General features: G+C 36.7%; 1 protein-coding gene across 1 annotated transcript in view; it reads left to right on the top strand.

Annotated features, from left to right (window-relative positions):
- The window catches only part of PARD3B (par-3 family cell polarity regulator beta), a 942,908-nt gene that overhangs the window by 418,260 nt on the left and 499,439 nt on the right, over window positions 1-25,209 (top strand). Inside the window, exon 4 of the mRNA XM_045558633.1 lies at window positions 15,308-15,417. Coding sequence (XP_045414589.1) covers window positions 15,308-15,417 — 110 coding nt within the window. The remainder of the gene's footprint in view (window positions 1-15,307; window positions 15,418-25,209) is intronic.

Genomic DNA, 25,209 nt, shown 5'->3' with positions numbered 1-25,209 from the left:
AGGGGATGGATGGATGGATGCATGGATGCATGGATATGTGAATACGCACTAAGACGTTAACTCCCGTATGAAGCCTTCTCCAACTGCTTGCTTCAATTATAATTCTCCTTCCTGCTCCTATAGCACATCCCGGTGACTGCTTAGACTCTTTAATAACATTGTCGTATGCATTATTGTGTACAAGTCAGTCTCTGTAGCACCCTTTGGGGGTCAAGGACTATGTCATAGTCATCTTTGTTTCCCCAGGATTTAACATAGTTGCTGGCACTGAGCAAGTTTCCAGTAAATGCCTGGGCAAAATAAATGTGAAACAGGACATAAAACTCCAAAAACAGAAGGACCGTGGAAGTAAATTATCAGACAGAACTCTGAGTTAGATGTGTTTCCTTAAGGAGTTTGTATAATAATTCCCCAGAGACTTCCCAAGCCAGTTGGGGGTTGCAAAACTATCAAGCGTCCTCCAGGAAAGCAGCTTTAGAACTTTTTCTCCCCAAAATGTTTCTGATTGAAACTCAAAGCCAGAAATAGATTTTTCATTGCAACCCCGTATATAACTGTTCTACAAAGCAGTGTATCTTTACTATGTAGCACAGTCTGACACTTCCTGTACTATCCATGGTCTAGAACACTGATTGTTACCCCTTACACTGATTTCAAGACTCACACCTAGAATCCGGATGCACTCTTATTTGTTGAATATCTGTATAAAACTAGCAGTAACCATACAGCAGCCAAATAAAACAAGCTATCATTGGCAAACAGAATTAGGTTGAGTACTGGGAACATCTCTGTAATTTAGAATTGAATTATTTGATGCTGAAAAGTTGCTGAGGGTAGGTCCATTTGTCATTTAGCCCACCATATCCAAATACAACATTGTGAATATTTTAGGTAAATGTGTTGCTTCCAAAATGAAACTGTGGGCCCACGGAGATATAGGGAACTTAACATTTCTTCTGCCAATATGTTGATATAAATATTGCTGTTGTTAAGCGTGTGCGAATAGCACAACTATTTCAGTCTTTTTATCTCTTTAAAACTAATTTAAATCTGAGCATTAAAAGACTGTTTGATACCATATGTTTGTTTTAGATAGGAAACAAAATCTATTCTAAACATAAGGGCTTATGAAATCTGTACTCTAAACATAAGGGCTTATGAAATTAGTATATAGGAGTGGAAGCTATGGTAGATTGTTTCGTGGACACAGATCCCTCCAATCTTAGCATGTGTGCCCCTTTGTAATGTGACTTTACTGCTCCTCCCATCCAGGGGGTGGGGTCTGTTTCCCCACCCCAGGCTAAAATGTGTTACTCATATGCTTTGCTGAGAATCCAGCATTTGCTGGATAGTAATTCTTTTTATTGTGGTGTGTAAGTCTAGTCTGAAATTTCTGATTTTTCCTTTTGAAGACCATTTAAAGGGTACTTTTGAAAGTGACCAGGGGCTCTGCACAAGGAGCATCACAAGGTTTTTGTGAAAATATTAGATAGACTTCAAGAACACAACTAAAGACTGTCACAAACTAGAAAGACACCCATCACACATCCTACTTAGCTGTGTACGTGAAAGGAACAAATTTTAAAAGATTTACCAATGTCACTGGCATGTCTGAGCATTCAACCTGTTTCATTTGGAGGCCCACACGCCTTATCTGTAAAAGCATCTCTGTGTCTGTGTTTTCCAGTCTAGATAGATAACATAGAAAGGGATGACCTAGGCAAGCACAGCACAAAGGCAGTTCTGATAGCATCCGAACTTCCATGTATAGCTTATAAGGGCAATTCCTCCTGTTCTATGTCAGCCTTTTTTGAAAACAGCACTATATATTGGTTTGCTTGCCCTGAGAAGACCTGAAAGATGAGATTATGATCCTTCATGTCAAATTAAAGAACGCTTGTCTCAGGAACTATTTAACAAGTTCAAAGGCTGGCAGATTTAGATACTTGGCCCTCTTATCAGCAGCTTCAATTTAATGTTTTTCATAGATGGTTGGTCTGTGTTGTTAAAGTTTGTTATCAGATTGCCTCTCAGCTTGGTAGGCTGTGCTTTAACTTGTTATTCTGTGACTTCTGTCAATATTGTCTATTCCATGCTATTCAGTTATCGTAAGTACTTACCTAGCATACTGCAGTACTTATGGATAATGAACTAGAATTATCATGGACTTGTGACATAGGCTAGATGAAACAGGTATTACCTTCAAGTAAATACACATATCATGGTCTGCTATAATTTGGTTTGTGCATAGGACCTGTGGGAAAAAATAATGATATAAACTTTCTTATTGTTAGAATCCCTTAAAAGAGTCATGGGTTTCCAATCTTTGGCTTATTCTTATTTGATTTATTTATAGTTGATAGAAACCCAGCCATTCCTGTTACCCTCAAAAATCAATTTATGCAAAATATTTTAAGGTATAACCAAATTCTATCTTCCCCATATTTAACATTAGCAGACCCTCCATGTACAAATGTTTTCCTCTTGTAAGTTAGAACTTTAATGCTGTTAGAAAGAGCAGTTTGCCTCTCCTTTTGAAGAATCATAGAAACACAATCTAGGGTTGGCATTAGCTCAAGTGGTTACTTCCTCACGCTGGACTTTCCATCCATCTCATCCCTGCGCTGGGGTTCGAGACCTGCAGGTGCTTTCTGACCCTTTTAAAAAAAAAAAAAAAACAGAAAGAGACAGAATCTAATTTTGTACCTGCGGCCTTTGGATTTTGATGCACATTGAAGTAGATGCCAGAAATTACATAGAAAAGTCAATAATAATCTGTGGATCATTGCCTTGCTATGTTGCCAAATGAATTAGTCTGCTGGGGTAATGTTCTCCAGCTTGTGTAATGGACCCATTTAGTAGCAAGACAGCAGCCGTATGAAACACCTGGGTGGTCCTCCAGGGTACTTTCAGGGGATCGGATTTCAGTTATCTAATGTGAGGCCACAAAAGCTTGGACAGCTGGGCCTGTGCCACATTGAGGACAGAACATGACCTCTCCCTACCAGATGTGTAATGTGAAAGGTGCCTGAGGTGAAAGCCAATCCTTGGGCTCTAGGAGCAAGCTATGGGTCAACAAGTGAGGTCTCAAGCCACAGTTGCAAATGTTGGAAAGTCTCAGTGCAGGAAAGAGTCAGATTTTCCTCTGGCACTTTCATTAGGCATGTTCCCTGCCAGAGAAGCCCACTTTGTGTGTTTTCTGGAATGAGCTTCAGCTGATTGACCCCAGTTTAGAATTTTAAGTGCTGTTAAGTAGAAACGATGTCTTCCACATCCATCAGAAGAAAGGGCCCAAGTGGCCCTTTGCTATTACGCAGAAAACAGCGTTTGGGATACATAGGCATTGGAATAAAAACCATCTTTTAAGTGTTCCTTAGAGATAACAGTTGCTCCACCACTCTTTTCCAGTCCTGCCAGTGACTTTGAATGATCCAATAAAACATAATGATCACACTCTGGGAGGCCGAGGCGGGTGGATGGCTCGAGCTCAGGAGTTCGAGACCAGCCTGAGCAAGAGCGAGACCCCGTCTCTACTAAAAATAGAAAAAAATTATCTGCCCAACTAAAATATATAGAAAAAAAAATTAGTCGGGCATGGTGGCGCATGCCTGTAGTCCCAGCTACTTGGGAGGCTGAGGCAGGAGGATTGCTTAAGCCCAGGAGTGTGAGGTTGCTGTGAGCTAGGCTGATGCCAAGGCACTCACTCTAGCCAGGGCAACAAAGCGACACTCTGTCTCAAAACAAACAAACAAACAAAAAAAAACATAATGATCAAAGGTTTCAAATGCAGCTGATAAATCATATATATTTGTGACCAGGATGCATTAAATTGACTTGTGGATGTTTCTCATCTATCATGAAGGACTTGGTGATTTGAATTTAGTACTTTGATGTTGCCAGTAATTGTTTGCAACTGCATCTCAATGGCCTGAAGGCATTGCTTATTTCTCCCTTTCTTTTCTTGCAAAGAGCTAGTGAAGTATTCTTTTATAGGCTATTCTGAACTCAGTGGGGGCTGTAGCCTAAAATTTAGGGCTAAAGAATGGTTCTAAAAACACATATCACAGACCAACATCACTGCCCTATTGAACTTCCCCAAATGTGTTCCATGCTGAGTCAAACAACTATCCCAAGTTCACACCCCCTCCACTGGATACCTACTAAGATTCACTTTATGTTTTTTACAAGGGAATTAATAACGAAACCATGGGAAAAAGATCCCTCCACTTACTCTTTTAGTCAAGACATTTCATATATTCATAAGCTACAGATACCTTTCTGAAATTCAATACTTGGGAAAAAATGCTGTGGATTGTCTACCTTGAGAAGCCTCACTGCTATTTGAATTATATTAAATTAAAACTCTCCCATTTTGAGGCCTTCTAGCAATGTTCTTCAAACCAGATTTCTTAGTCTTCTCAGTCACTTGGTCCCCTAGTCTTTTGGTTCATGCCTATTTTCTGGCTGAGCAAATTTATCAGTATTCACGTGTAGATGTCCATTTCTAGACTTAAAAACCTTGTGCCCATATGAGTCATCATTTTACACCACTATTATTTCATATATCTTCTACAGTTAAAAATTCTGTTTAAAATTCAGCTCATCCAAAGAATCTTTTCAGGTATACTCAACTATCATGCTTCTAGCTATTCCACAAGTTGCCACAAATCTAATGAATATAGATTAACCTCATAAATATCTAGGACTGTAAACTATAGACTGTAGAAAACTGGAAGACCAACTGACAGGGCAGTAGATTCCTTCAGAAAGCACAGTAATTGACAAGAGTGGAACCAGTATCTCAGAGCCTCTACTGGGATTGTTCAGCATCGGTGTTAATGACACTTTTATGCTCATTTACCATTAACTAACAAGGCTGATAACATATGCTGCATTAGTGTGAATAGTGTTTGTTTTAAAATAAATGTTGATGTTGAAGAAAAAAGTGTTAGGTGAAGGGAAACAAACCAGGCAATAGCAATTTATTTGCATATTAGGGGCATACAGCCTTTTCATGACCCCCAAAATTCCCTTGTCTGGAACATTTCAGATTCCAAAGGTTTCTGAACTTAGAGGTTGATTTTTGTGCCTGTAGCTCTATTGAGTTCAGCTCAGCATGCATCTGTTCAGTGCCCACTCTGCAAGGAATCCTAAGTGATTGATTGGCTAAGGTGAGTGGCCATCAGAGATCTTCCAGGGTAATATTGTTCCATCTTACTCCCCTCCCCATCACTTTCTCATATTCCCATTGAAGAACTTGTTTTATCCCAATCTTAAATGCCCATATTTATTTATATACTTTCTTATTATCTGTCTTCCCTCAACAATCCACAAACTCTTCAGGAACAAGACCTTTGTGTGTTCTATGCTGATGTAGCCAGAGTGCCTAGAAGACTGCCTGGCGTATTTTCGGCATTCAGTAAATATTTAATGGCTAAATTAAAAAGAGACAAGAAAAATCCTATATACATAAGACAAAGGAGGATATAACATCCTCTAAAAAGATACAGAAACAGATCTACATTTTGTGAGATTATAAATGTACAAAATTTGTAGAAAAGAACTAAAATACAAAAAATGTATATATAAACAAATTCTTATCTAGAATGTGAAAAATTCACAATTTACAAATTTAATAGTTGATATACTACAGATGTCATAAAAATGAAAATATTAATAACACTTAAAATATCTCTATTACTTTTTTCTCTATAATTTTGGCTGCCTATCCTTTAGTCATCTCTCCATATGTAATATTGTTAATAGATTGGATAAATGGATAATCCATTTTTTCCTCTAGCATGGGTAATCAAATGATTTCTATTTAAATAATATTTGGGATATGTAAACATGTGGCCTCACATACACATACTTGTAACTGTGAAACTGCTACAGATTTGTGTCTCAGTAGCATGGGAATTTTAATTGTGCTGCATTTTCAAGTATATTCTGGATAGGCGAGAACTTCCCATTTGTCAAGATGTCAATGGGAACTGAAATTATCAGCTTCTAATTTTATACATTTGCTGAGTGAAAGAATTTTGCATAGACTAGCTTCTGGCTTTGTATATTTGATATCTTGTGTGTCTTCCAGTGCCCACATACTTCCAGTGCTTGATGCATACGTAGCATAGTTATGTCATTTGGTCACCTGGCCCTGTACCTTTATGTCATGAAACTGGGTGAACTGGCACAGTGAGTGGATGTTGAGAACATGCTTAGATTACTCACCAGTATGGCCATAAGTTAACTATACATAGATGTGTCTGTAAACCACACAAAAATAGTCTACTATATTCAAAATAAATAGATCTCCAACTCAATTTCCCCTTCACTGCATCCCAGAAATCCTTTGGCCACTGCATTGTCACCCAACAGGAGAAAGAATATGTTGGATGGGACATGAGAGTTGAAAGAGATAGCAGGATTAACCTATTGCAATTAAAATATTTGATGTAGGTAAATATTATAAAATTATATAATCATGTGATCATGTTACTAAAGTTGCTCTGGGGATCATGTAAGGGCTCATGCAAATGAGGGGCCTTGAAGTTGTGTTCATTAGCTCTGTGGAAAATCTTTTATCTGGGTCTCCCAAAGAAGTAGAGATTGTTTATAACTATTGGGAGCAGACCTTAAAGGTGTGACAGGATTACAACCAACTACAGTATTAGAAAATGATAATTTAGAGGGCAGACGACGCAGGGCACTTTTGGGCAGTGGCAGGTGGTCCTGTTAGGCGTATACCACCTGGCAAAGAATGTAGTACAGGGTGTAACTAGAGAGGTAGGTTGGGGGGAAACCACTGAGATCCTTGATGTACACGTGTTGAAATCCTTCCCTTCACCTCTGTGGATTCAGGAGCTTTTGTATGGACTTATTAATTCAGGTATCTGTTTGTTTGTTCATGTTTTATTTTATTTTTTTTTTATAGTTTATGCCTTTCAAAGACCTGGACCTTTGCTTATACTGAACTTCCTCTGTGTCTTGTCATTGTTCTTAATATAACACTCAGGACCTAGCACATGTTTAAGACCTGGAATTAACTGACTTTAAGTAGCATGAGTAAATTGATATTGTAAAGTATTTTTAAACAATTTTAAAAATTGTAGATTTGTGTATATCAGCTGGATAAATATAAAAACTTCAATGGAATAGAAAGTGTGTGCTCTTAGGATTACGGCAATAAGACACTTCAAGTTGAAGGCACAGCCATCTTCAGAGAAAAGTTTAAGTCCCAATAAAAGTCAGTTAAAAACCCCTTCACTTGTTTTTATAGCACTGACACTCCAATTTAAGCAGCTTTCAAATGTGAAATGATGCTTTATAATGCATGGGCTTATTCATGTCCATTGTGTAGTCATTGACTATTCTGTGAATTACTTGCATTTGTTCTATCATGTGTTAAACAAATGTGGTTTTTGCAATCTGAAATGAAAGAAAAATGATACTAAATGTTAGTCAACTTGAACTTCCTTGCTCCTTTTATGGCAATACTGGGAGTCTCTTTTCTAATGGAGTGATATTTAAGATTAAAGTTTTTGAGCTGCTAGAATTTGGCTTGGTTTCTGTAGTGTGGTTTTTCCATCACAGTGTCTGAAAGCCTCTCACAGCTGCTGTGTTCATCACAGGCCAGGCACCAAACCGGGTCAGGCACTCCTGCGGCAAAAGCCATCTCTCCTCGGTACTTTGCCATAAATTGTGCTGCTATTGATATCATTACCAATTTTTTTATGGGTCTCCAGATTTCAGGGCCCTGCAGTTTGTTAGGCATCAGCTGAAAAGTCCTCTCTGATGCCCATAAAATCCACACAAAAAGAAAATCTAGTTGTCTCCAAAAACAAATGATGTACCACGTTCACTAGTCTTATTTTACTGAGGTATTGACAGGAGTAATAGGAATGCTGGCAAGGCAGGTAAATCATCTGCGAGAGAGACTGTGCACTGTGGGAGAGGAGTCAGCATGCCTTGACTAGTGTGTCGGGTGTCTTGCAGCATACACCCATGTGACCGTGGGTTGATGTTTGCCTCTTAGTGACTCAGTTTCCACTTGCCTTTCCTTTTATCTGTATCTTTCTACCAGAATCTATCTTTGTGCTGACGTCTTTAGACTAAAAGAATTGCTGCTGCATTAAAGAGATGTCATTCCTCTTATTTCCCTGCACTTACCCACGTACAGAATGTGACCCCGCAATAGAAAAGTGTCAAGTGAATAAAACTGAAATAGAAATCAAGTACAAAAGAGTAAGCACCTTAATTTCTTTGGGCTTCAATTTCCTCATTGGCTATATAAATCGTAGAACTACCTCTTTGCACATCTGGAATGGGACTTCAGTGTAGCCCCTCCTGCATGTTCATTTAGCCGAGGAGGGAAGGCTGGACTTGGAGGCGGAGGAGCTTCCTCAAGGTAACATAGTGCCAGAGCCCCCTTGAGGAGGCAGGCTTTCTGACCCACATCTCTCTGCACCCTATCTCTGGAGGACATACCCATATTTCAATGTCAAACTCATTCAACAAGTGTTCAAGTTTAAGATGAGCAGCATTGTCCTAGGTGCTGACTAGTTGCAGAGTCTATTAAGGAAATGTATTACATGAAGTCAAGATGCTGCCTATGCAGTCTTTCTATACTATTAATATGGATTACCTGGAAGATTATATTTCTTTCTCTCTTTTTACATTTACAAAAATTTTAGCCATTTACAATTTACTTTCATCATGAATGTGAAAGATTTACCAATTTAGGATGTACTTTAGTTCAGAACCTTTTGTTCCTGTTCATATTTATCTTGCTATCCTAAGTGTCAGCAGCAGTAAGAGGAGAGAGTGTTTTCTTTCTTCAAACTATCTAAGCGTTTGATAATTCAGTAGCACCAAAGGAATTTCTTAGTGCAAAGGAAAATTGAGAACCTGAAAAGACCAGCCCTTACCCTGCTTTGCACATAAACAGATTATCTTGTTAATCGCAGTTCCTTTCTTCATCTTCCCACTCTGCTTTTTCCTCTAGGCTCTCCTGCATGGCTTTACCAACCACTCATCATTCTAGATACTCTTTCTTTCTGAAAATTCTGGGAAAATATAAAATCCTGGCTTTTGCATTATTTTGCATGTGATGCCATTAATATACCTATACTTTAACTTCCTCTTTTCTTTTCCTTTGTTCACCTCATGGTTTGCCTCTACCCCCTGGTTTTGGAAGCCTGTATGATTTCCAGTATCAACTTCGTATTCATCTTTATGAATGCCCAATTGAAAATCTAGTCTTTGGTTTCTCACGCATATCAAGACATTTTAGATTAAAAGCCAATAATTCTAGCACTCAGTGGGCTGAAGCCAAGATTCATGTTTTCTCTGAAACAAATCATAGCAGTTGCCAAAACTTCCCTATTGTTCTTCCCCGAGCCAGAAAATTGAGAATGATTTTTAGGTGTCTGTTTTTGCTTCCTCTCGTTTGCCTTGTGTATGTTGTCAGTTGGTAAATTCTCCTGTGTCCTCTTCCAGTTTCTCTCTCCGTTTCTGCCCACGACTGCTGGCACCCCGTTCACTTTCTTCATGTTTCCTTCCAGCCCCTCTGCACACAGGGCTGCCTGGTTCTTACAGGATGTCTTATCAGCACTTTCACTGTGACCCCCTTCCCCCAGCTCTCCAGATGTCAGTCACCTTAGGATGAAATGGCACCAATATTGGTGACAGGCTGGCCTTCTGGTTTTGCTCAGGAGAAGCATTACCATCTTTAAATAAATAAATCCCTGCTGCTACTCACCGTGCAATTTAGAACATGTGCCTTTGTGACTTTTGATGTGGGGCTCATGTTTAAAACCACTGTTTGTTTTCCCTGCCACCTGCATCATATGTTATATGATTCTTCAGGACCTTTGTTTCGATCTCTGTAACTGCCTATCTTTCAGAACCTCCAAAACATAAATGACGTCACCTGTCATTTAAGCCAACTCCATCCCAACATATTCTCCAAATGTAGAGAAAATCTGAGAGAGAGAGAGAATGAATGTGTGTGTGTGATTTCTAACAGACAGAAACTTATATAGATCACACTTCTCATTGGTGTTGGCCATTATATCTTGCATGATTCATTCGTGTACCACTTTTACTCTTTACCTGATTTCTGCCTCTTTTAAAATTCTTTTCCTCAAACCCAATTAGGTAACCCTCTTCTGGGCTACTTTAGTGACATTTAAAAGGGACATTGGATAAGTAATTGTACCCCTTTGAGCACCAGTGTCACCATAATCAAAATGGTGAAGACTTGAGAATTAGAAGATTCACCATCATTCATAGACACCTGGGGACTGATGCCACTTTCTCTTCCCATGAGGATGTAGCTTTCCCAATGCTAATTGGCTCACAGCCTGTGAGAAGCTGATGAATCTAGCCATCTTCTTAAAGGTATGTACAGTGAGTGTTATGTTAGTTTTTCCTGAGTGTGACATAAGTCCTGAGTATAGATGGGAAGTGTTCTAGTAAGAATTGAGCTTTTCCTGATGTGACAAGACCCTATAGGATGTAGACACCAGCAAGCTACACACCCAGTCAGGGACTCTTCTGCTTCTGGCCCAAGTACCTCTTTCCATGGCTTCCTTGAAGTTTCAACCTGTCTGGCTAGATGGGAACTTTGTCCAGCTTACCGTGTGTGTGTGTTCATTGGTGTGAGTTCTCCAATAATCCATGCATAACCCACCTGGAACACTATACTGGTACCTACCTTTACTTGTACTGAAATGTTCCTTGTGCCCACATGTCCTTTTCTAAAAGATAAGCTGAGAGTAAGATGAACATCATTACTGTTCTTCTTAGTATCATCATCTGCCCCTTGTGTATGTCCTGGTGTGTAGTAGTCAAATATTTAACTGTGTGGAAAAACATCATGCAGTTGTATGAGACTTTTTGCTTTAAAGTACTTAACATCCCTATGTTATTTGGGCTTTGCCTCCAGTGTCTTTTACACCATGATTCCAAGGAATGCTGTTGTTCCTTGAGCTGAACTGAGGGCTTTTGCCTCTATAATCTAACAAGACTCTCAATTAACTGAAAATGACTAATGAATAGCAATTTTCCCCCATTTTTGAACTCTCTTCCTACCCCATCTTTTTTTTTTTTTAACGTCACTGTGGTTTATTGGAAAAATATAAAGTATAGGCTCCTGCATGTTTTTAAAACAAAATGAAAGAGATTAGAAACCAAGAATGCATATCCTCTTTAGAATAGAAACATACATTAGTTTTAACTAACAATTAGGCACTTAAAAATGTAAATGTAAGACAACATTTTAGAAGTATAAACTATAGTCACATTCCTAAATTCTTCCTGAAATGTTTTTACAAACACAAAAGCACAAGCTTGGAAAACATATTTCCAAACAGAGATAATTTCCTCTTTATAAAAGAAAAGAAACTGAATTAAATTCAATATGATAGACCGATGATTAAGGTACTGGTGGGTAGGAGAAAAGAGCTTCTGAAATGTACATATTTGATTAAAATATAAGCATTTGATAAAACCATTACAATACCATACGGTAGATATCAGAATGAAAAATAATAAGTCAGAAAAATAATGAATTCTATACTGAAAATTTCACTTTACAGCAAGGCACTTAACATATCAAAATGATACAGTAAATTTCCAAAAGAATGCAATTGGCTACCTCTCAAACCTTGTAATAATATTTCTCTTATGAATATACTATAACATAACCAGACATTTTGCAGCATTAATCATTGCATAGGAGGTAAATTAAATGATGAATTTCAGCTTGGCAACTAACTAGATTAGCTTATGTTCGTAGTTTTTTCTTTTTCTTTTACAGGACAGTTTAAAATAATTCCACAATAAAGCATTCTTCTCATTCATGATTCATTTAGAAATACAGCATAGTTAGATTAGTCAGTAATAAATCAGAGCTTATTAGGTGTGTATCTGTATAAAAACTTATCTTTGGGTCCATTTTTTTGTTAATGTTTTGACTTCTGTTGTAAGGTTGTATCTGGTTTAGTACAGAATTAGACTCTATTTACATATTATTATGAAAATTGACTTTCAGGAGTTCAACTTTTTGAGCAGATAACACTGTTCGCAACAAATAACAAATACTATTACCTTCTTTTTACTGCTGAGGGTGGATTTCCTGTAAGAAAATTGCATACCCAACAGTGCCATGCTCTGTGCATGGCTTAATTTATTTCTGCCTCCCATCAGTTGTGTTATGTGCTGTTATCCCCAAGGTTTAAATGTTGAGACTGAGTCACAGAACAGTCCAAGTCCAATGTCACAGGACCAACAAAGGTGAAGCTCAGTGTATTTATCTTGAAAATAAACTAGTCCTCTCCACTGTGCTGACACATGACAGAAGTGTTAGTGTCTGATCTCTCCTGTTAGGTTATAAGCTCCTTTACTGCAGAGGTTGTGTTTCATTGACTCCTCCCCACCTCCAACAGGAGGTTCCATAAAACTGTATGGAATTGTCTCCCTCTCATTTCCATTAGCTTTGCATGCAAAATATGACTTCTGCTCTACTGTATGTGCCAGCATTTGCCCAAATCATCTTCAGTACTTCTTATTCCTTGCCTTTTGTTGTACACTAGGACATATTTTTCTTATGTTTTCATATGTTTAAATCGGAACTCAGTCTCTTCCTGACAGTCACCTTCAAATGGAGTTTGGCAATTTAAAAATTCTAAGAAGGGTTGTTTAAAATTCTTGGAGATAACAGTTCATATTTAAAGATGCTCATTATTAATTTCAATATGGAATGATTTGCACTTGTTATTAACACATTAAGACAGCCAAAGAAAAATTAGAAGGTGACTCACCAGGAGACATTCAAGTGTGGAGTGCAGAAATGTAGAGAAGAAGAAAATTTATTCCTGATGAGCTGAGAGTATGTTTAAGAAAGATCTAGCCATCTTAAAGTTTGTTTTTAATGTTCCAAATAGCTGATACACTGGTACAAAACTATCGTCATCATATGGGAACGCACTATAATATTCTGGCATGTGGATTGAATATACAAACTTGAATACATGTTATTATAGAGTTATGTCTTAAATAATTTAGCATTCTGTTATTAAAACAGTAGATATTGACAATAAGTGAGGAGTCATAGGTATGTGTTATTAAAGTTGAAGGAAAATTATCTACTATGGCTTCTTTACGAAAAATTTATTACTCATTAAAAATCATGTCACATACTTTCTTTTTTTTTGTTTGAGACAGAGTCTCACTCTGTTGCCCGGGCTAGAGTACCGTGGCATCAGCCTTGCTCACAGCAACCTCAGACTCCTGGGCTCAAGCAATCCTACTGCCTCAGCCTCCCGAGTAGCTGGGACTACAGGCATGCACCACCATGCCCGGCTAATTTTTTCTATATATAGTATAATTTTCTTTCTATGTTTAGTAGAGACGGGGTCTCGCTCTTGCTCAGACTGGTCTTGAACTCCTGACCTTGAGGGATCCACCTGCCTCGGCCTCCCAGAGTGCTAGGATTACAGGCATGAGGCACCGTGCCCGGCCACATACTTTCTATATATTCATATATCTGTATATGACTCAGCTGAAAAACAAATTTGTCAGTCACTAAAATTTTCATTTCTGTGCCTCTAAATCAACTTTGTTTTTTGGTAATGAGAAAAATACCTTGGTGAACCATAATGTGTTTCCTTTTTGTTTGTTTTTTCCAATTCAAGATTGATTGTAGTGTACTAGCTTGGTTAAATGCTTGGAAACCATGTTTGTTTCATGGATTTTGCCCTATTTTCTTCTTGATTTTAAAAATAATGGGTTGCTTCTGAGTCTATTGCATTTTTATACTGACTTGTTCGTTTCATGTTACTGATAATTGAGAGGTTTAATCTGAAAGGAGCTTAGTCTTCAGATCACCTGAGGGAGGGAATAAAATTTTTTTTCTTAAGATTTTATGGTGATTTTTTTTGCTTCTACTCTTCTTGTTTTTTAAAAAAAAATGTTTCATTTAGAGAACAATTTCCAACCATACAATTATTGGTATGTCTGTTGCTTATGAAATTTTTGCGACAGAGAATGTGGGGAATAAATGATGTAGTGATGTCTACTAAAAAATAAATAAAGGAATGTGATCTTGGACTTTATAATGCCTTTTAGCATAGGTCTACATCCTAAGCATGTCAATTTCTTACTGTGAAAGAAGTTATTTTTTAAAAAAGCAACTTTTGTCTGGGCAAGTATAAAAAATACTAGCAATTCTATGCTTTGTACGGAATAAGAATGTTGAAGCACATATAAAAATCAGATTTTGTAAATAACTTACAAAATGGATGAAAAATGTTACTTGAACTACAATAGCTTGAGAGGGTTGGGGAATTATTTTCATATTGATATATGGGAAATTGCATTTCAACTGTTTTCCACTCTTTTCCCAAAAGTACACAAATAAAAAGTTAATTTTTATATGAGAGTGGTTTTTAAACCACAAGCATATTTTTTTGAGATTTTTCTCTGTAGTGGCCAATTTTGTATGAAACAAATTATTTTAGGCCTAATTACAATCAGAGTAGTTAGGCTACTAGCTCTGCTAAGGTTGAATTTTATTTGAACTTTCTAATAGTATGATCTTTTTTCAGAATTTAATAACTGACTCAAATATTTAATAGTGGAAGCTTTCATTAAATTAAAAAGAAATCAGGATATATTTTTAGAAGAACTAACTTACTTTATCAGTTCTATCTGCTTTAGGAGAAAAGGAAGAGAACAGAGCCAATTTCTTTGTGTACTTAAATAGACATTAATGCTATAACCCCAGCAAATAACATATTTCAGTATATATAAATATATATATATATATATATATATATATATATATATATATATATATATCATCGTTCAAAGATTTGGAAAGCACCAAATGGCAGTAATAACTATACTTCTGGCTCTACTGAATAGCAAAGTACACTGACTGTGTGAACCCCTTCATTCATCTGCTAGATTGTCATTCTTTTTAATACTCACATATATTTTCTATATCAGTTTTTAGATTGCACACTGTCAACTTTTGCATTACCTAACAGATTTTGATAAATACAATGGCTTATTTTGAAATGCAAGTGGGGAAAGATGAGAGCTAAAAGATTTTGTTTCCATATGTCATTCTATAAAAAGATGACAAAAGATCATTAAATGGATTAATTTACAAGCATCCTTAGAAATAGAATGTTTTTACATAAAAGCATGTTGTAAACCTTTTTAATTAAAATGCATTGTGCCCTGCACTGTGTTCCCACCAGGGTTCTTTTGACCTCTCTCCTTGTCCTTTGTCCTCCAGGTACTCCGCTGCTGGTGAGGAGAAGCAGTGACCCAGCGCCAGGCCCACCTGCTGATGCCCAGCCAAGCACTTCACACCCTGTTGGCCAGAGTCTGAAACCTGTCGTTCCGGTAGGTATCCTGCTGTTTGCATTTCTAATGAAAGATCAAAGTGCCTTACTCATAGACTAACTGGGACTTTGCAGTCTTAACTAAATTGATAATTAGAGATCTTTCCATACGATATATAGTATTAATTATAGTGATAGGTAGTATAACCTATTACTCATATATAGTTCTAGTGATAGCTATTTTATAGAGCACTGATTATGTGCCAAGCACTGTCTTAAATGCTTTCCATAAAGTCGTCCAGACTTCCACATCAAGGTAAGCACAAGTTTTTGTCTCCAGTTTACCGATAATGAAATTGAGGCAGAGGGAGGTTCAGCAATTTGTTTAAGGTCACATAGCTAATAAGTGCCAGAGCCAGGAACTTCACCCAGATGGTCTGGCTCCACAGTCCATGTTTTTAACCAGCACACTCTGCTGTTGCATTTACTTCATCCTCCTGCTTCATAGTACCCAAGGATAGAGCTTATATATTTTTGATGTGTTAACACAATGCTTTGCAAAGTCATACCATGGTGAATGGTTTCAAGCTCCCAATATTAAGGATATATTGTACCTGGATTGGATTTCTATAAATCAGCATTCAGACTGAAGAAAAATAAAATTATATACTAAAAGTACTTAAAACCAGATTTACTTATAACTGCTGTACTTATAACTGGTAGATTAAGTGGAGAATAATTACCTGAAGAGATGATAACCTCTTTCCATATAGGGCTGTGGGATCATTCTGCTAAATCCTCAGTTGCTTTGAAGAGCTGTAATTGTGGATAATCCTTTCAAATAGCCTGAGAGTTAGATTTTGGTTAATGGCTATGTATCATTGCAATAGGTGATCTTCAATAACATAACCATATCAAAAAGTTTCCTAAAAGCAAGGCATTTTCTTATTGTAAGTCTCCACTGTCTGTAGTGCCTTAAGAAAAAGAAAAGAACATCATTGTATGGATGTATAAGGATGCCAAATTAGTTAAACAGAGTCTCCTAGTTTGGTCTTATCAAGAAACAGTGTCAATGTGTATGAGATAGTAATCACTATACCACATCACTGGGTATTTACTAATAGATCTGTGGCAATATTTTGGCTTATTTATTTTCATAAGCAAGGAAGCAAGTGAATTGTACGTATTTTAGATGTAATGTTTTCTCGCTATCCTATCTAAAACTCTGTTCTTTTAAGGAAATATATTTAATGGAACATTAATAAAAATCAGGTGTGTGTGTTCTCCTTTAATATTAGTACAAACAAAATCAGTATGTGGTATGTGTGTGTGTTTTAAAAAACACACACACTGATTGAAACCATGCTAAACCTAATTATATTGGATTGGGGGGGAGAGAACTATTAAATGAGAGAAGAATTACATAAAAGAGGAAAACTACAATTTAGTGCTTATTTTTATGTCTATATATTCTGAAATGAGAGTGTGTCTGATTAATGTGTTGCTATTATTTGCATGCAGAAAATCTAGCAATGTTTATTTTCATGTTTCTATTTCTATCACTCTATGCTTAAAGCAACCAAATGGCATGAATATTGCTTTTCCTGGAAAAAATGATGGCTACTGTCTTTCTCATAGATTCTGTAGCCAAAATATAACATCAGTGAGTTCCAAGTTGGGGTGCAGGGACATATATCTAGCAAAGACGTATGTCATAATTCAGGAAGAAATGCTGGCACCAAAACCCTTGTACCTTACCCTTATGCAAGTTATCAAACATGGGCTGAATCTCTGTGTATCAACAGTAAAAAGGAAAGCATGTATTTGTTCCTTTCCTTATACTATTCTCTGTGGATAATAGAATACAGGCCTGAGACCTAAAGAGTAGTCTAGTCCCTGCCTTTGCATGGAACAGTGGCCTGTCTTAGGCTTCTCTTGCTTCAGTTGTAAAATAAAGTCCATGAATCCTTTTAAGGCTAACATTTCAAGGTATGGATGTTGTGCCTTATTTATCTTTCTTTATCTAGTGTCAAGTACATGGAACATGCTCAGCGTGTGTGCTTTGAGATTAGGAATGCAAGACACATATAAGTCTGGGGAAAGTCGTAGAAGTTCTTAGCAATTGTTAACTGGCTTACTAATTAATAATAATCTAACTCAGCAATTCTCTCTGTTCCCCCAAAAGAGTCTACCTGATAAATGTTTATCTGCTCCAAGGTATGGTTCACCCAATGAGACAAAGATAGTTGAACTTCCCTGTCATGCAAGTGTTAGTAAAGACAATTAGGTGTATCTGTTTTTACCTAGAAGAAAGATACATTTGTGTGTGTGTGTGTGTGTGTGTGTGTGTGTGTGTGTGTATGTATTATAACTTTAGTCACATATCCCTGTATATCCAAATTTGTGGACTATTTAGAACTATACTGGCCAGTATGGTGGCCACTAGCCACACGTGACTTGAAATGTATCTGATCCAAATGGAAATGTGTTTTAAGTGAGATTTTCACACTGGATTTCAAAGACTGAAGTGTGAAAAAATAATGTAAAAGGTCTCATAAATAATTGTTATATTGACTATATGTGGAAAAGATATACTCAGTATATTGGGTTGAATAAAATATTAAAGTTATTTTCCCATTTTTTAACATAGCTGCAAGAAAGCTTAAAATTACATTTGTGGTTCTTATTGGACAATGCAGCTCTAGACAGCAGTAAAATTGGCTATAGTGTTAATGCAATGGTTTGAGATCCATGGGGGAAGATCTTTGAGCTCCACATCATCTCTTGGGTGACAGTCTGGGTTTGCTCAGGGTAGTCCTGGTTTGTGCCTGTTGTCCTGGCATAACTGTTAATAGTGTCTTCACTAACTCTCAGAGGTGTCCATGTATGGATGATAAATTATATGTCACCCTACATGTAGCCTTATTGTCACTTTCATTGTTTGCTCATTGCTAAGAGAAGCAGCCTTTCAAGGAAACCATGGGAACATAACAACCACAACTGTTATATGAGCACACTGCAGAGGAGCTTCTGTGTGACAAGGATCTGGGCCCAGGAAGTGTGGCCTTGGAGATGTCATAGTTTTCTCCACCTAGAGAAAATGACCTAGTACTGCATAATTCTGCCTGATGTTTCCTCCACAACTTCAGCTGTACTATTCTTGATTCCTGTGATTTGATTAGTGATGATGAATGTGGGGAGTGTGTGATAATATAGCCATGTAGCAACTAATATGAAAAATAATTGCTTAAAAAGCCATGTTCAATTGCATTTCAGTCCAATATCCAAGGGGGGAAAAAAACAATCAAAATTTCCATCTCTTAAACAGAGTATTCACATGTAAGTAATTCACAGATGGCAGAGCCCCAAGTGGGTTATGTTCAATCATTCCCAAGAAATGAAACTTACTTATAACCCACAGCATAAGAAGCTGTAAGGATGAATATTTGACACATTTGATTATGTTGAAATATTGCCTTTACAACCACAGTTGATGACTGTTATTTTTAGTTGCACTTCATTAGGCTTACCATTGAGAGAAGGGTTTTCACTGATGCCCAGAGATATGTGTTTTTGAAAAGTTGGAAAAGTTATACTTATTTTCTGGCTGATTAAGTTATTACAAATTGGTTATTTAAGATGTACACTCTCAGGCATGTTGGAGTTTTAAAAAGGGCTTAAATTAGAAAAATCAAATTCTTTGCAAGCTTCAAATTCTGCATATATGGAGAAGGCACCAAAACTCAGTATTTGTTACTTAGAGTACCACCAGACTCACAGTGTGGAAATTTGTTTCCTTTCTTCCTCTTTTCATAAACCTACCCAGTTATCAGAATAGTACAATTATTAATGTGCAAACAGTAATGGCTGTTTCTCTTCCGAGATAATGGCAAATCCAGTTTTACTGACCGCTTTTGAATTAAAGAAAGAGAATCCTGGGAGCAGGGTATGCTCGTGAGAGTCTGCTTGTGGGCTGTCTTACCTTCCTTTCCTTGATTGTAACCTGGTGTTCTTGGCTCAAGGGCATGCCATAAAACTAGGTTCTTGAAATTGATGTTCCCAAACTTGCGGATGGAACAGAACTCTAAAACAGATGTGATTTTTTTTTCTTAATATCCGGTTAACTACCATGGTTGTTTTGTGTTTTAATGACTGTTTATAGTTTCCAATTTAACCCCTAAGGCAAATTGATCCTGCGGGGTGAGTAAATTAAAAAGTGGATTCCTGAAAATTATAATACTGTGGTTGTAATGACACTGTTCTAAAACCGTTATTTGTCTTGCATCACCAGAATAAAGAAAATTTTGATCTTTTAAAAATACATGTCTAAAATATATCCATTTTATTTCAGAATAAAAGCTGACAATATTTGGGGTTGTTGAATTGCAAGTTTGTGGATGGAATTTAGGGAGTCTGTTAACTCTGAATTTTTATGCCTTGGCATAGTGTAGGGGGGGGTATGTGTGTGTTGCATGAAAGAGACTATCACTCTTCAAATATTAAAACAAGAACAAAAAATCAAGAACCACTGTTTTGGAGGTTAGATTAAATAATTAGGGAAGCCACCAATTCCCAGAGGACAAAGAAGGATAGAGATTAAAGAAGTAAAGAATTATCACCTCCTCTCTGCAAATATGTATTAAATAATTAATGTTATTTGATCATATCATCACCTTTTTATGTAACATACAGTGTGTAAATTCAAGGTTTTAAGATGAATAGAAGTTTCTGAATTTCTCCATTAAAAGGCTAAAAATAACTCTTTAGTCAGTAGCAACATAATGGTTAGCAACTCTAAAATTGCAGGTAAAGGACTGGCTGTTGGAAGAAACCCTGAAGAAGTGGTTTCAGGTTGTCCTATGGGTTCTACTGGGACAAGAAGTGACATTGTTCTTTGAAGTTTGGAATATTTTATCAGCAAAGGTAGTGGCAGGTAATTATTCCCAGTGATTAGCAGCATTCTCTTTGTGTCTTGCATATAATACAGTATAGTATTGATTGGAGAAATTTCCCCCTTGTACATCACATATCTTCCCATGTATGTCCCATATGTTGAAATGATAGTCGATGTTGCTCCTGTATTAAACTTTCTCAGATCCATGGAAGAAATCATTTGCTTGAAATTTAAATAGCTTGGCTTTTTGGAGGAGGACTTTTGGTTGTGGGTTGCTGATTATCAAAGTCCAACATAAAACTTAATAAACATTCTGAATGACCAAATCATATTTTTCGATCCATTAGATAAACAATTAAGCAGATATAGAAATGCCAGAACAGAATAATTGTTGTAGACACCTATGTATATTAGAAGGAATGCTCTATCCATTGTCTTTCAATGAGGAGAGATGGATGCTGAAGAGCAAAAGGGAGGGAGAAATAGCATGTAATATATAATTGTATTATATAGAGATACTGAAGCTATAAAAGGTTTTTCTTTTTTTCTCCCCCCAACACAGTGATTTAATACTAGTTCTGGTGTTTGTAACTCCAGCTGTTCACGCTGTGTGCTGATAAGACCAGAGCTTGGAGACACATTGCAACAATGGTTTTCATATGGCTTTGTTTTTAAGAGATAAAGCTGCCATCCAATATTTCATGGGGCCAAATGTTTACTTAGTTTGGCAAGTTTAGACAGCTAGTTTTTGAAAAGCAGTGAGGCTTGTAAGACTCAAGTTCAGGGAAGGAAAAACCAGAAGCCCAATGTACTCTGCAACAGAGTTTTTCACCATATCTTGCAGAAGGTAGTGAAACAAATTTGGATTGTCTCAATGTCTGTACCGTAACTAAGCAAGGAAACTAGGAAATGTGCTCCCTGTTCAGGTGTATGCTCCTCTATTCTCCTTCGGTCTAGTCCAAAACTGGAAGTCTAACAGAAGGATCACTATTCAGAGGTCACTTTCAGATGTTAAAAGGTAACGATAACATGTCCTTTTATTGTTGTTTAGACTTGATCTGTGCATGATGAAAATTGAATGGGTTTTGCTTTCATGTTAAAATAAATGGACTGATCCCTTAAGTGTCCAAGCTTTCTGCACTGTACCCTCTGGGAAGCCTGAGACATGGGTCCTGTCCTCAAGAAACTTACACCATGGTTATGCAGACCAGATCTAAAGCAGTTAAACAACTCTAGACGTTTGCTAGCATGTGTTAGATGATCAAATTATACATTTTTAACAATCAGAATGAGTGTTTTTTGCCTCGAGTCTGCACTTTGGCTCTCTGCTCAGCCTCCCTAACCCCTGAAGTGAATTGCCATGTGTAGCATCTCTATTAGCTCTTATCTCCCTGAAATATAACTGCTGCTTTACATTGTCTGCATCTTTTCAAGACTGTGAGCTCTTCAGAGGCATGGGCTGGTGTATTCATTTTTGTATTCAAGCCCTCGGGCACAGTGCCTGACACATAAGCTATTACAATATATGACTGGACGATAAAAATCTTTATTTCTGAAATGGGCAAGATGAATTTGATCACAACTTCTAACCAAATTTAATTCCCGTTGTGAAGATCTGTATGTGTGTGTGTATGTATACTATACGTGCGTGTTTATATGTATATATGAATTGGATTGTGAAATTCTCTATTTAACATACCATTTTGTTCCTCAGATAGTTTCGGTTTATTATTATCTGCTTTTTATTACAATGTGTTACGTGTTTCTTGGTGTTGTCAAGGAGAGAGAGAGATGTTTAAACGTAAATTCCCCACTTGGAATTAAAATGTGGGTTATTGGCTGAGGTTAGCAGTTTGAATTGTGAAACCCTCTTCATCTTCTTACAATTCTAGCAATGACTTCAGCATAGGAATTGGGTCTGAGAAAGAATAGAAATTATAGGACGAGAACAAACCTTGATAATTCTAGATATGAACTACTATAAAACTTAATTTTGCAAATGACCCTAATATGCCAACAGAGAATAAAAACTAATATACAAGCAGTGGAGTCAATTATCTGGGTTCTGCCCCTTTGTCAACAAAACTGTGAGTTCTAGAATGCCATAAAGTTAGCAATCTTGGTGGTAGTTTTAGCTTTGTAATTTTCTAATAACTGTGTTCAAATGACTTGATTAGACTAGACATTTCTGGACAATTTCTTATATCTAATATATCTAAAAATTTCCCCTCTTAAATTTTCTTCCTATTCCATCTTCCTTAAGAAGATTTTCTGGTTTCAATTGGTTTGAAAGAAAATAAAAACATCCCTGGTATGTGAATTAATTAAAGAGTATGGGGACATTTACAAGGTGTTTCTTGGCAAAACATTAACAAACATCTCAATCTCGATTTAGCAGTGTGGGCAGATGTAATTTGACAGTGTTTTTTGAAATTTGGTAAAGATGATGTTTAAAGTAATTTTATTTCAAAGGTCAAGTCCTGTATCTGATTGCATCAATAACTCTATAACACTGAGAAAATTATTTAAATAGTGGATGATTTTCTCAGAAATTTTGTGTAACAGGAAATAATAAATAGAGAAAAATACGTGAACTCCAGTTGTTCTTATGGACTTAAACATCCTGGTGACTTCAAGGTTCCAGATGTGAATTATTAACTTGGTCATTATGAATTCAACTTTAAATTTTATTTTACTGTTTCAGTATACATAAATGTTCATGGGATGAGATTCTTTCCATCCAAAGCGCCACAAACCTGTTTATCAGTCAAGTGAATAATATAAAAAAATACTTTTTAAAAATATGCACAGACACAAAGGCAGCAGCATAAAAGCCTACATATGCATATATGTACCCTTTAATTCTTTAGGGGAGTGCCACTACCTAAATCTGAAGACTAATGTGCAAGTAGTCATGTTACTTTAAAGTGAAAGTCGAGGGTACAGGTTGTGTCTTCTATATTCCGAACTTCCATATGTACCTTCCATGTTGTGGACATATAGTTAAGATTGATGACGTGAAAGGAAAGGGTTAATGAGAGTTCATCTTGAGAAGAAGCAAGACAATTGGCATTGAGAGAAAAAGGAACACTTTCATGGTGTGATTCATAGAAATCTCTTCTGATGGGGGATTTTTTTTTTTTTTCTTTTCCTCACGACATAAACGCTTCTGAAGTACAAGTTTCATTTTGGTCTCTGCTTTCAAAATCTTGTCATAGAATGACATTGTACAGACATTTAAAAGACTTCTTTCTCAGGAGAGTGGCCCCTTTCCTAATAGCTCTGTTCTTTAAAACGGAATTCTGATTTAGATGCATCACATTTTAAAAGTAGCTACTGTGTGTGTTTTATGCTTGTGGAAATATGGAGCGTCCTCGTAAGCAGCATGAGAGCTTGTCACCATACCGCTTTTCATGTCTGATTAAATGATCATAGGGACATCTGGAGGGAGTTAGTTCTGAAGTAACTGGTGTGAGGCACTGGAGAATCCAAAGCCTTCTGACAGACTTAAGCCATTAAAAAAATTGCTACTTTTAGCAAATCTTTTTTAACTTGCAACTGGCTGAACATTTTCAGATTGACATAGCCCTGATATTTTCCAAATGATTTTTCAGACAGAACTCCCTACCTCTTAAGCAAAGAATGGGTAAGTAGCATTTGTTGCAAAAATCATAAAGGAATATCTCCCTGTAAAAGGAAAAGGTAGATACTTAAAGCATCTGAAATTGGAATTGATTGACTCGCTTAAAGAAATTGTTTCTTCTTTCTCTGCCTTTTATTTTAATCACTGTGTCAGTCTCTCAAGCTTTCTCAATTTTAACTTTTAAATAAAATATATTTGACATTCAGCTATGTTCTAATGAGGATCCAAAGATAAACAAATAGGCATCAAAACAATTGATATTGTTACAGTGCAATACCACATGTTTAGAACACCTATAAAATGTTCACCCATTTATCTAGTTAATTGTACTCAAATAGTCTCATAAAATATATACATTGTTTAAAGGTTGTATAATGTCCAGTGAGATTTTCCTAGTATGAAATGATTCTTTATTTTTTTCATGAATAAAATTATTATATATCTAATATATCTATATTTCTGAATATATTTACAAAACCTGACCCTATATACCTATACATATTTATCTCCTGCCTTGAAACCACTGACCATTCCCCATGCTTTCAGAATATATTTTAAATTTCTTGGTATAGCTTTTTTTTTCCCCTTTTATTCTTTTCTTTTTCCGTTGTTTTTTTTTTTTTTTGAGACAGGGTCTCTTTCTGTCACTTGAGCTAGAGTGCAGTGGTGTCATAGCTCACTGCAACCTGAAACTCCTGGGCTCCAGCTGTCTTCCTACTGCAGCCTCCCCAGTAGCTGGGGCCACCACGCCTGGCTAATGTTTCTGCATGGTGTCCCAAAAGTCGCCATACATAGGGAAAATGTGAAACTGTAGCTAAATGTACCTTTATTTACACAATATTCATTACAAAATTTTTCCTTCATATAGAGACTTTTGGAATACCCTGTATTTTTGGTAGAGATGGGGTCTTGCTCTTGCTCATACTCAGGCTAGTCTCAAACTCCTGACCTTAAGCAGTCCTCCTGCCTCAGCCTCCCAAAGTGCCAGGATTATAGGTGTGAGCCATTGTGCTCTGGCCTCCTTTTTTAAATTGTGGTAAAATATACATAATATTTACCATCTTATTCATTTTTAAGTGTATAGTTCAGTGGTATAAGTAAATTCACGTTGTGCATCTATCACTACTATCTCTAGGACTCTTCATCTTGCAGCCCTGAAACTCAGTACTCATTAAACAATAATTTCCTCCTTCCCCCAACCTCTGGAAACTACCATTCTACTTTTTTTCCCATGATTTTGACTATTCTAGATACCTCATATAAGTGGAATCATGCAGTATTTATCCTTTTGTGGCTGACTTATTTCACTTAATATA

This window comes from Lemur catta, chromosome 8, assembly GCF_020740605.2.
Source record: "Lemur catta isolate mLemCat1 chromosome 8, mLemCat1.pri, whole genome shotgun sequence".
Taxonomy (NCBI): domain Eukaryota; kingdom Metazoa; phylum Chordata; class Mammalia; order Primates; family Lemuridae; genus Lemur; species Lemur catta.
Note: the sequence above shows the minus strand (reverse complement) of the source record. Positions and strands in the feature narration are given on the sequence as shown.